Source organism: Neopelma chrysocephalum, unplaced genomic scaffold (assembly GCF_003984885.1).
Source record: "Neopelma chrysocephalum unplaced genomic scaffold, ASM398488v2 Primary Assembly neopelma1_143239, whole genome shotgun sequence".
NCBI lineage: Eukaryota > Metazoa > Chordata > Aves > Passeriformes > Pipridae > Neopelma > Neopelma chrysocephalum.
In genome coordinates this window covers 1-12,375 of record NW_020932741.1, presented here as the reverse complement: position 1 = coordinate 12,375, position 12,375 = coordinate 1, and the positions used below count along the sequence as shown (strand labels likewise).

Genomic DNA, 12,375 nt, shown 5'->3' with positions numbered 1-12,375 from the left:
GAAAACAAGAACAGGATAAAGAAGCACCAGAATGGGATAAAGGAGAATCAGAACGGGATAAAGGAGCACCAGGATGGGATAAAGGAGCACCAGAGTGGGATAAAAGAGCACCAGGATGGGATAAAAGAGCACCAGAGCAGGATAGAGGAGCACCAGGATGGGATAAAGGAGCACCAGGATGGGATAAAGGAGCACAAGAACAGGACAAAGGAGCACAAGAACGGGATAAAGGAGCAACAAGATGGGACAAAGGAGCACCAGGATGGGATAAAGGAGCACCAGAGCAGGATAAAGGAGGTTTCAGGGCCCACCAAAGCTCGGAGGGCCCTTCAGGGAGCACCAAACCCCTGGGGAAAATGAATCCCCCCTGCCCTGTGTGAGGCAACCCCAGCAACAGGGAACTGTTCCCAGAGCCTGGGCTGCAGCGGTGGCTCCGTGCTGGCCCCGAAAACAACTCTCTGGAGAAAGCAGGTCACACCTACACTTCAAAGTGCCCCAGCAGCTGGAGCTGGGAACGGGCTCCAAGGGCTGGAACAGCCGGCACGGGGCAGCTCCTGTGGGAAAGGAGCTGAGGAGCCCGTTCCGATCCATCCCTCGGGAAACGGGATTCAGGGACACTTTCCCCCCACTCGGGAGGTCTCGGGGGGGCCCAGGGAGGCCGAGGGGTGCTGGGTGTCCCCTGGAACCCCCCCGGGGTGACCGGCAGGGCTTGGGGAACGTGGGATGAGACAGCAAATTAGGGCCGAAAGGAGCCGGGTTTGAACGCGGGTGAGAAGCCCGAGTTTAACCCAAAGGCTTTAATTTAAGCAATTAACCTAAATTACAGCCCTGGCTTTGCTGATAATTAAACTGAGATTAAGCAGCGCAGGTGAACCAGCGCGAGGGAGCTCGACTGGCTCTCCTTTCACAAATATGGGCATTTTTGCAAACTAAACACTCACAGACACGTCCAAAAGCTTCTGCCGTGTCTGAGGAGCTGCGTCTGGTGAAGGATTCCCAGGGGGAGGCTGGAGAGGGGCAGCAGAGCTGAGAGATGGAGAGGGACTGGGGGAAAGCTGTTGGAGCTGTCTCTGTTCACTAAAATGCTCAGATTCACTAAAACACAGCAAAAAGGCTCAAATTCCTCATGGAATGGGGGCTGGAGTCACATTTGTTGCCCTGACGGAGCCAGAACTCACCTCCTGATCCCAGAGGAGAGTTATTGCCCTGACATCAGCACGGTGCCAGACCCAAACTCAGCCAGGGCTTTAGTCCCAAGTTTAGGGCTTTAGTCCCAAGTTTAGGGCTTTAGTCCCAGGTTTAGGGCTTTAGTCCCGGGTTTAGGGCTTTAGTCCCGGGTTTAGGGCTTTAGTCCCAGGTTTAGGGCTTCAGTCCCAAGTTTAGGGCTTTAGTCTCAGGTTTAGGGCTTTAGTCTCAGGTTTAGGGCTTTAGTCCCAAGTTTAGGGCTTTAGTCCCAGGTTTAGGACTTTAGTCCCAGGTTTAGGGCTTTAGTCCCAGGTTTACAGCGTGGTGCAAAGGGTTCTCCTGCCTCTGGGGCTGGGCCTTGCACCCTCTGCTCATCCCGGAGGGAAGACACGAGGAGGGGAAGGGATGGAAAAGGATTCAGAGCCCGTCCAAGCTCTGCCAGGCCGGGGGGGCTCAGCCCTGGCAGGACCCGCGGTGGGATCAGGAGGAAAAGCTCCCCGGCAGCGAGAGAGCCCCGGGACCATCCCCTGGAGGAGGAAAAGGAGCGAATTCCCGCTCCGGAGCGGCGAATCCACGCCGTGCCCGGAGCCCCACGGGAGACACTCCCGCGGGAGTCACCTGGAAACCCTCCTTTGTTTGCCCAACACGGCCCAGGGCGGGGACCCCCCTTCCCACCGCCCCGGCCCCCGAACCTGCCGCTGCAGCTCCTGGCGCTGCCGGTCCTGCCTCCTGTAATTACCTGGGAAATTCCTTCCAGGTGAGCGACAACCGCATCACCTCCACCCCGGGGAGCGGGGATGGGGAGCCACGAATTCCCTCTCGCTGGGCTGCAGGAGCCGGGTGATTATTGCTGTGGTTAATAACACGCAGCCGCCGCGTTCTTTGGCCAAAAAAAGCCGAGTTTCTGGTGGAAAAGGAGCCTGAGGGGGGAGAGGGAAGCGCTGACTCATCGGGCTCCTGGGAACAGGGGGGGTTCCAACCCTGCACGCCCTGACTCGGCCACACGGGCTCCACACGTCGTGCTGGGAGAGGGGGGAAAAGACAATTCCAGGGGCTGGGATCCCTCGGGAGGGGAGGATCTGGTGTCCGGTGGGGAATTTCGCTGGGAAAACGTGGGATTGAAGAGCCTGTGGGGTGGTCAGAGGGAGGGGAGGTGGATGGAAGGGAGAGAGAAGCTCCCACCCGGGAGAAATTCCGTCTGCCTTTGAGGATCTCACGGGCACGGAATGGGTTTGGGTAGGAAAACTCATCCCATCCCATCCCATCCCATCCCACCCCCTGCCGTGGGCAGGGACACATTCCCCTGTCCCAGGTGGCTCCAACCTGGCCTTGGGCACTTCCAGGGATGGGGCATCCTCTGGGAATTCCATCCCAGGGCCTCCCCACCCTCCCAGGGAGGAATTCCTTCCCCAACTAACCTGATTTCCCCCTCTCTCGGTTGGAAATCTCTGTCTGTGGGACTGGAATCCCCACTTTGTGTGTGAGGGGGAATCCACCTCCTGCCTCCAGGTCGTGACATCCTCTGTCAGCTGGTGAGGAAAACCCTAAAGCTGGGCAAGAATCCTTCCAAAAATGCCTTTTGGACACAGCCCTGTGGTTTGTTGATCCATCTGCTTCCAGCTCCCGTGGGTGTGGAATGTCAGCCCCAACGAGACAAAAGCTGCAGGATTAAGCCCTTCCTTGCAATAAAACTCAGGCTGGAAATAAACTCCAAAACCAACCTAAAATCATTATTTATTTCCCCTCTTCATTTAAAAACCTCCATTTCGAGCCTTGTCTGTTGGACAGTGGGGGAAACGACAGGACACAGAATATTCCTGGGAATCTCCTGCTCCAACCAGAGACGGAAGGACAACACCCCCCACCGTGGTAATTCCTCAATTTTATGGGGATTCCTCATTATTGGATTATTCTTGTGCTGCAGCAGCTGCTCAGACCCACAGACAGCACGAGGGGAAGCTGTTCAGGGGGACACATTTCCAGTTTTCCCCTGTTATTTGAAGGAATTAAACATGGATCATCCTTCTCTGACCAACCTGCAGCACGAGGAGGTGCAGGAACCTCCTTCTTGTCCCCTCAAAATGAATTATTTTTTAGACATTTCTGTTTAATTTGTTACTCAAACCACCTGCAAAGGGGCTGTACCAGGAAAGGACGGATCCAGGATGTCTTTCTGTGTCCTCTAGGGAATCCTGGAGAGGGTGGATTCAGTTCTCTGGTGGATCCAAGGAGGCAGGATCCCAGTTGTGCTGGAAGAGCTGATGAAATCCTTGGGGAATGACCCCGTGTTTGTAAACTGCGTGTTGGGAAGAGCCCCGGAGCGCCCCATTTCCATAGGGAATGAATCCTCCCATGGAGGGTTCAAAGCAGTTCCCATTCCCACAACCTTCCCTGCTGTTTGTTCTGTTCCTGAGTGGGTTGGTTGGGTGTTTTCCTGCTGCCCAGGGAAGTCCCGAGGGAGCAGCACAGGTTGGGGACAGAGCCCGGATCTCAAAACGCTCCCAGGAACAAAAGGGCCTCCCCAAAACTCCTCAGTTCCATCCCGGAATTGTCCTTCCAAAGGCAGAGGGGAGAGCCCGGAGAAGGAGGATTTGGGGCAGAGATGAGGGAGCTGAGCTTTGATTTTTTGAGGGGTGGGAGCAAATTCCTGCAGATTCCCATGGTGGCTCGAAGGGGACCACGCAGGACATGGAATTATGGAATGGGATGGGATGGGATGGGAGGGACCTGAAACCCCCCCACAGTTCCACCCCTGCCAGGGGCAGGGACACCTTCCCCTAGAACAGGTTGCTCCAACCTGGCCTTGGACACTTCCAGGGATGGGGATTCCACGACCTCTCCGGGCAAATCTTGCAAGGATTTTATCACAAATCACATCTCAGAGACCCCCCCGGGTAAAACAATTCAGGGCAAGGGGAGTTCAGTGCAGGGGGAGTTCACTGCAAAGTTAATTTACTGCAAAGGGAATTTACTGCAGGGGGAATTCAGGGAAGGGGGAATTGAATTCACTGCAAAGTGAATTTGCTGCAAAGTGAATTCAGTGCAGAGTGAATTGAATTTGCTGCAGGGTGAATTTACTGCAGGGAGAATTCTCTGCAAAGTGAATTCAGTGCAGGGGGAATTCACTGCAAAGTGAATTTACTGCAGGGTAAATTCAGTGCAGGGTGAATTTACTGTGGAGTGAACTTACTGTGGGGAGAATTCTCTGCAAAGTGAATTTCCCGCAGGGGGAATTCTCTGCAGGGGGAATTCAGTGCAGAGTGAATTGAATTCTCTGCAGAGTGAATTGAATTTACTGCAAGGGGAATTCTCTGCAAAGGGAATTCAATGCAGGGGGAATTCAATGCAGAGGGAATTTACTGCAGAGAGAATTCTCTGCAAAGTGAATTCAATGTAGGGGGAATTCAGTGTAGGGGGAATTCAGTGTAGAGTGAACTGAATTCTCTGCAGAGTGAATTGAATTTACTGCAGGGAGAATTCTCTGCTGGGTGAATTTCCTGCAGGGGGAATTCTCTGCAGCCTTGGCCGTGCAACATTTCCCCGCCCAGCACCGACCCCTCTCCTGAAGCAGCAGGGTCTGGACTTTCCCAAGCCCTGCATGGGAACAAAAGAAGGGCTGAGAGCACTCCCGAGGGATGGAGTTTTCCCCAGGCAGAGGTGTTGAGTGACAGGCGCTTGGAACGGTGTTTTCTCCCCGTGCCCGTCGTGACTCATCCTCACCTTCCAAGGCTCGGGGAAGGCGACGAGTCTGGATGTCTCCAGAGGCAGGAGAAGGCGACAGTTATTCCCAAACAATCCCTGTTGCTGAGAACCTGCCTGCATTGTCTCAGCAGGGCGTGTGTGCGGGGTGAGTTCACCCTGCAGAATGCTGTCGGACATGCCAAGCCGAATTCATCAGAGGGGAGATCCACCTCATCCGACCCATCCCAGCCCGGCATAAAAGGGCTCTCCCCAGCCCGTGCACGGCACAGGTTCATCCCTCTCCTCATCCCGCCCACTCCTCGCTCCGGGCCAGCACCTCTGCTCCTCTATTCCTGCCGCAGCATCCATCCCAATCCCGATCCCAAAAACCCAGCCCGGCCATGTCTCGCCAGTCCACCGTGCGGATCCAGCGGGGCCGGAGCGGCTTCAGCGCGGCCTCGGCCGCGGTGCCCGGCACGTGCCGGACCAGCTTCAGCTCCTGCTCCGTCACCCGCCTGGGGGGCTGCGGCGCCGGCAGCGGCTTCGCCAGGGTCGGGGGGGGCTTTGGCAGCAAGAGCCTCTACAATGTCGGCGGCTGCAAGAAGATCTCCGTGGCTGGAAGGGGCGGGAGCTTCTACGGAGCCGGGAGCGTCTACGGGGGCGGCTTTGGCGTCCCCGCCAACCTCGGCTACGGGTACCCCGGCTTCCCGGCGGGGGGGATCCACGAAGTCTCCGTCAACCAGAGCCTCCTGAAGCCCCTCAACCTGGAGATCGACCCCAACATCCAAAGGATCCGCAAGGAGGAGAAGGAGCAGATCAAAACCCTCAACAACAAATTCGCCTCCTTCATCGACAAGGTGAGACTTGGGCTCTCCCCTGAATATCCTGCCCCGGGGGGTTTTTTTCGTGCTTGACGAGTGCATCAAGGAGGAATAGAAGCGAGGGGTGAGGCTGGAAGATGCCCTGGGAACTCCAGGGAATGGCACCTGTCACCCCGTGGTTGCCAGGAATTAATCACCTCCTTTAATCCTCCTCGTCCGCTGCTCGACGTCCCACGGGCAGCGGGGAAGGGAAGCTCCAGGAGACAATCCCGCCCTTCTGGAGACTTTTGCCTCTGTCCACTGAGCCCTGAGAACAGATTTTTAGCTGGTTAAAGTGAGATGCAAGAAACCCACCTAAAATGACCCAAAAAATTGGCAAAAGGGGAGAAGCAGCTCCTCTTGCTTGAATTCCCTCAGAGGCATTTAAATCCGTCACCAGCACCAGAATGTTTGGGGGTTTAGCTCAAAATAGCTCAAGATCTGATCCAGCACTGCCCATTTCACTGATGCACCAGAAATCTGCTCCCTTTCTGCTCTGCTTGAGCAGCTCCTCTTTGGCTCGGAGGAAAACGCTGCAATATTTTGGAGCTTTAGTGGGGTGGGGGAACTCTAATGAAGGCAAGGAGAAAACACACCTCAATAACGTTATTTTAATAAAAGAACAAGCCCCGCTTTGCTCCTTATCTGATTTTGCACACACTCCTCACACCAAATCCATGATTTAGCAAAGCAACGAAGGGCAAGCAAGAAAATCAGGGTGGTTCCAGAGTTTGTGGCACTGAGCAGGGTCCCTGCCCCCAAACAGCAAATTCTGCCCCTGCCAGGTGAGAATTGGGCCGTGAAAAGCAGCTGGAAGGAGAATCCCCCCCCCTAACCCTGAGCTGGTTCTGAGCCCCCCACAACCTCCCCCTCTTCCCGACCCTCTTTTCCAGGTGCGGTTCCTGGAGCAGCAGAACAAGGTGCTGGAGACCAAGTGGAGCCTCCTGCAGGAGCAGGGCATGAAGACGGTGAGGAACAACCTGGAGCCGCTTTTCGAGACCTACATCAACAACCTGAGGGTGCAGCTCAACAGCCTCCTGAGCGACAAGGGGCGGCTGGAGGGGGAGCTCATCAACACCCAGTACCTGGTGGAGGACTTCAAGAAGAAGTGAGTCTCAGGGGGCTGGTGGGTGCAGCCTTTCCCCACCCTCAGACCAGCTGGGGGGGGATCCAGGGGAGCCCAGCAAAGCCAGGGATTCCCAGGGATGTTTTTTTTCTCCGGGAGGAATTTTCTCAAGGAGAAGTTTTCCCAGTAACGGGGTAACACATCCAAACACACCAAACGTTCAGGGGGTAATTTAGAGCAGGATCAAAGGCTCATTAACTAAATTGCCTCCTGAGAGAGAAAACAACTGCACGGGGAGTTTCAGGGCAGCACGTTTGGTTTGCTGAAATCAGCAGCAGGAGAGGATGAGTAATGGCCAGAAACGAGTGGAAAATGATGGATCTGCTCGAATGGGTTTGATGTCTTGTTTTAACTGGCTCGGCTTCGTGGTCTCTGCTCCGGGAGAAAAGAGCCTCGTATGCAAAACGCTCTTGAGGAAGTTCATTCCTGCCAGGTAAAATCACCTCCCTCTGCTCCTGCCCAAACAAATGCTCCTCCTGCCTCCCTGCCCCAGGTACGAGGATGAGATCAACAGGAGGACCATCGCCGAGAACGAGTTTGTGACGCTCAAGAAGGTGAGGGAACGTTCCAGAACACCAAGGGACGGCTGCCTGTGGAGCTTTAACTCCCCCGCCTAGGCACAAACCCATCCATAGATCCATCCATTCGTATTCCAGTCCCCTTTATTTTTATTTTTTATGGTTCTTCCCTGGAGCGTTCCTGCAGCTGTGCCTGTTCCTGGTTTGCTGGTAGGGGTTTAACCCACCCAAAAATCTCTCGTCCCCCAGGATGTGGATGGTTCCTACATGAACAAGGTGGAACTACAAGCCAAGGCAGATGCTCTGACTGAAGAGATTAATTTCCTGAGAACCCTCTATGAGGCCGTGAGTCCAAAACCACCCCAACCCTCCTTAAGAGCTTCCTCTACCCCCATTCCCCCGAAAGCCCCAGATTTCTCCCCCGGGGAGATGCCAAATCCTTTCTCTCTCTGGGGCCACACCTGAGCTGTTGAGATCCCAATCTGCAGCCGCCTCTCCCTCGCCCGGGAGCAGGAAAAGGCCTCTCCCGAGGAATCACCTCCCTCCCCGTGTGCTTTGCAGGAGCTGTCCCAGATGCAGACCCAGATCTCCGACACCTCGGTGGTGCTGACCATGGACAACAACCGGAACCTGGACCTGGACAGCATCATCTCCGAGGTGAAGGCGCAGTACGAGGACATCGCCAACCGCAGCCGCGCCGAGGCCGAGTCCTGGTACCAGACCAAGGTGAAGGGCCCGGGGGGGTTCCGTGCTCCGACCTCCACGTCTTGGCTGGAATAGACAGAGACAAACCCCGGCTCTTCCCAGAAAACCTCCTCGGAGGTCCCGTCGCACAGCTCTGCTCTGGCAGCGGGGCCGGGATCCAGGAGGGGCTCCGGGACGGGCTCCCGTGGGCTCCAGGAGGGGCTCCCGTGGGCTCAGGGAGAGGGTCCCGTAGGCTCCAGGAGGGGCTCCTGTGGCTCTGGGAGGGGCTCTGGGAGGGGCTCTCGTGGGCTCCGGGAGGGGGTCCCATGGGCTCCGGGAAGGGGTCCCGTGGGCTCCAGGAGGGGCTCTCATGAGCTCAGAGAGGGGCTCCTGGGGGCTCAGGGAGGGGGTTCCATGGGCTCCAGAAGGGGGTCCTGTGAGCTCAGAGAGGGGCTCCCATGGGCTCCAGGGGGGGCTCCCATGGGCTCTGGGAGGGGCTCTCATGGGCTCTGGGAGGGACTTTCATGGGCTCCGGGAGGGGGTCCTGTGGGCTCAGGGAGGGGGTCCCGTGGGCTCAGGGAAGGGGTCCCGTGGGCTCCAGGGGGAGCTCCCATGGGCTCTGGGAGGGGCTCTCATGGGGTCTGGGAGGGGGTCTTGTGGGCTCCAGGAGGGGGTTCCATGGGCTCTGGGAGGGGCTCCCGTGGGCTCAGGGCGGGGGTCCCGTGGGATCAGAGAGGGGCTCCTGTGAATCCGGGAGGGGGTCCCGTGGGCTCCGGGAGGGGCTCCCGGGGTGGCTCCAGAAGGGGTGGATTTTGCCCTGACGGGTCCCTCCCCCCGGGGCAGTACGAGGAGCTGCAGGCCACGGCCGGCAGGCACGGGGACGACCTCAGGAACACCAAGCAGGAGATCTCCGAGCTCAACCGGCACGTGCAGCGGCTGCGCTCCGAGATCGACAGCGTCAAGAAGCAGGTGAGGGAGGGGCAGAAAACCCCCCGGCTTCGACCAGTTTAACCCCTGACTGACCAGGGAAAGAAAGGAAAAGGTCAGAGCCAGCCTGGGAATATTCTTCTAGGTTTGATCCTTTTCTGCTCAGAAGGAGAACTGGCACTAAAACCAGTCGAGCTGAGGGTGCTGGGATAAAGCTGAGGGTGCTGGGATAAAGCTGAGGGTGCTGGGATAAAGCTGAAGGTGCTGGGATAAACCTGAGGGTGCTGGGATAAAGTTCAGGGTGCTAGAATAAAGCTGAGGGTGCTTAGACAAAGCTGATGGTGCTGGGATAAAGTTGAGGGTGCTGGGATAAAGTTGAGGGTGTTGGGATAAAAATGATGGTGTTGGGATAAAACCTGGTGGTGTTGGGTTAAAGTTGAGGGTGTTGGGATAAACCTGGTGGTGTTGGGATAAAGTTGAGGGTGCTGGGATACCCCTGAGGGTGCTGAGACAAAGCTGATGGTGCTGGGACAAAGCTGAGCATCCTGGGATAAAACCTGGTGGTTTCAGGGGAGGTGAAGAACGGTCTGGGTCTGGTGTGGGGAGCTCAGGGGCGGGTTTGTGTCCCCCAGTGTGCCAACCTGAAAGCCGCCATCGCCGACGCCGAGGAGCGCGGGGAGCTCACCCTCAAGGACGCCAAGGCCAAGCTGGCCGAGCTGGAGGACGCCCTGCAACAGGCCAAGGCTGACCTGGCCCGGCAGCTCCGAGAGTACCAGGAGCTCATGAACGTCAAGCTGGCCCTGGACATCGAGATCGCGACCTACAGGAAGCTGCTGGAAGGGGAGGAGTGCAGGTGGGGGGACACACGACCCTTCCCGGCGTTTGGGGGGCACAGGGGTGGGGGCACTGGGGGGGTTCAGCGTTTCTGGAGTGCTGAACGAAGCTTTAAGGGGGGCAGAGAAGGGGAAGGTTGTCCCGGATAATGGAAATAACAAAAAACCCGCCCCATTAACTACGCCGCGATTTTATTTTTCTCCCCGAAAGCCCGCAGGAAATGTGTCCTGCTGTTCCCCCCCAGTCTCCCCAGACTCCTAACCCTCTCCCCTTGTGTCCCCTCCCCGAACAGGCTGGCTGGAGACGGCGTCCCGGTGAATATCTGTAAGTCCTCCAAACCCTATTTGAACATTCCCGTGCCCCCGCGCCCGCAGACACTGAAAGCCTTTCCCTTCTCCTCCTCCTCCTCCTCCTCCTCCTCCTCGCAGCCGTCACCAGGACCACCGTGGGCTCGGGCTACGGGGCCGGGAGCAACCTGAGCGTGGCAGGGGGGATGTGCGGCATGGGCAGCGGCTTCGGCTGCGCCCCCGGCCCCGGGGGGAGCAGCGCCCTCGGCGCCGGCAGCAGCTCCAGCGTCAAGTTCGTGTCCACCTCCTCCACCCGGAGAAGCTACAGGAGCTAAACCCCCTCCCTGCAGACGCCGTCACGCGCCAGAAAACCCCCCTTTCCCCCCCAAAACTCCGGTGCTGGGGCGTCGGCGGGGTCGGCAGAGCGAGGGGCCGCCTGCCCCCCCCAAGCCTCGTCCCACAGGAGCCCCACTTTAGGAACTCTTCTCTCTCCCAGCTGGCCCCGGGTTGGGCTCAGCCCCGGGGCCGTGAGTCCAGCTGGTTTAAATTCGCTTGGCTCAGCTCAGCAGGGTTTTTTTGGCCGGATTTTGTACATAAAGTGTGTCTCGTCCCGTGACCGTTCGTCTCTTCTTCGCTCGCCCGGTGTTTGTCTGAATAAAACATGCACGCCTAATTTATTCCATTGCGCGGGGCCTTTTAATTAAAGGGGCGCAGCAGCAAATGCAAATGAGGGTAAGGAGCGCTCTGCCCCGGGCCCTGCCCAGTTCAAGGCTCCGATTTTTGCTCCTCGCTCGGATTTTAGGGAATTTCTCCCTCAGCAGCCAGAACACGCCGGCACCGCGGAGCCCCCGGGGGGGGTTGGACGTGGATTTCAATATTCCGGGGAAAAAAAAACCCGAGAGCCAAAGGCGGGACACGCTGAGGCAGGAGTCGGGCACGGGGGGAAAGGTCGGAGCTGCACTTGCTTCCAGCCCGTCCCGGATCCCGGGGGTTGGATCCCGGGGGTTGGATCCCGGGGGTTGGATCCCGGTGCCAGGTGTGGGATTTACCTGCACAACCCCCTGACGGTGGGGAAGTAATTCCCAGGGGAGTCAGAGCGACCACACAGCTTGTTCTGGGAGCCCTGTCACCCTGGGCTGTCCCGGCAGAGCCTCCCAGTCCTCCCAGAGCACTGGTCACACTGGTTCAGGTGACACTCGCTCTGCTTTGGCTGCACACGGGGTGGAGGATCAGCTCCATGTGCAGGATCAGCTCCATGTGCAGGCTCAGCTCCATGTGTAGGATCAGCTCCATGGGCAGGATCAGCTCCATGGGCAGGATCAGCTCCATGTGCTGCTCCACAGGAATTATGGATCATGCCCAATCCATAATTCAACACCCTGCTCTGACTTAGTTGTGTTTGTCCAGTGGATGCAAAAAAAAAACACCAAGAAAAGGGTTTCTCTCTGGGGAGTGAAAAGTCTTCAAGATCCAATGTTTCTCCCCATTTTTAGGACGCATTGGAGACGAGGTTTTGCTTTGGGAAGGAGGGCAGAGAACCCAGAGGAGCTATGGGGGTTTGAGTTGTGGCTCTCACTGATGGGGAGGAAATAATTGAGAAGTCAAAGCAGAGAAACTTGTGGCTGGAAAAGCTGCAGAGGGCCAGAGTCCTGCTGGAACAGGGGCTGGACCAACGGGAGCCGCTGGAGGGAACATCCCAGCCCTCCCCCCGTGTTTCCAACGGGGCCAAGGGAGGAGCGGAGAAGCTCTTTTAGGAAAATCCTCCCAGATCTGGGGAAGTGGCAGTGCTGGAATGACAGAGTGGATCGAGGGTTTCCTTCCAGACCAGAGGTTTCCCATCATTTTCTAGGATGCTCCAAACTCTGCAGGTGTATCCCTGAGGAAACCTCATCTCTGAAAACTCACAGACCTGGCTGTGGGGCTGCTGTGGGGCTGCTGTGGGGCTGCTGTGGCTCTGTTGGGGGGCTGCTGTGGGCTGCAGGGAGGTGCCACCCCCTGCACCCACAGCCAGGGTGTAGCAGAGGGATGGCAAAGCCTTTGGTCCAGCCCAGGAGAGCTGGGACCAGCACGGTTGTTGTCCCAGGGCATCACAGCTCAGGGGGCACAACCAAGACCCGGCTGCCCCTGGTCACCACCCCCCTGTCCCTGTCACCACCTCCAGCTGTCCCTGGTCACCACCTTCATCTGTCCCTGTCACTCCCTCCCTCTCCCTGGTCACCATCTCCATGTCCCTGGTCACCACCATGTCCATCTGTCCCTGTCACCCCCTCCTT

General features: G+C 57.5%; 1 protein-coding gene across 1 annotated transcript; it reads left to right on the top strand.

The window, feature by feature from the left end:
* The first annotated feature begins 5,267 nt into the window (after positions 1-5,267).
* On the top strand, positions 5,268-10,437 carry LOC113962309 (keratin, type II cytoskeletal 6A-like). The gene is made up of 9 exons (XM_027673080.1): positions 5,268-5,723; positions 6,620-6,834; positions 7,346-7,406; positions 7,620-7,715; positions 7,932-8,096; positions 8,898-9,023; positions 9,614-9,834; positions 10,108-10,139; positions 10,244-10,437. The coding sequence occupies exons 1-9, from the start codon at positions 5,268-5,270 to the stop codon at positions 10,435-10,437; spliced, it is 1,566 nt and encodes a 521-aa protein (XP_027528881.1).
* Positions 10,438-12,375: the final 1,938 nt, after the last annotated feature.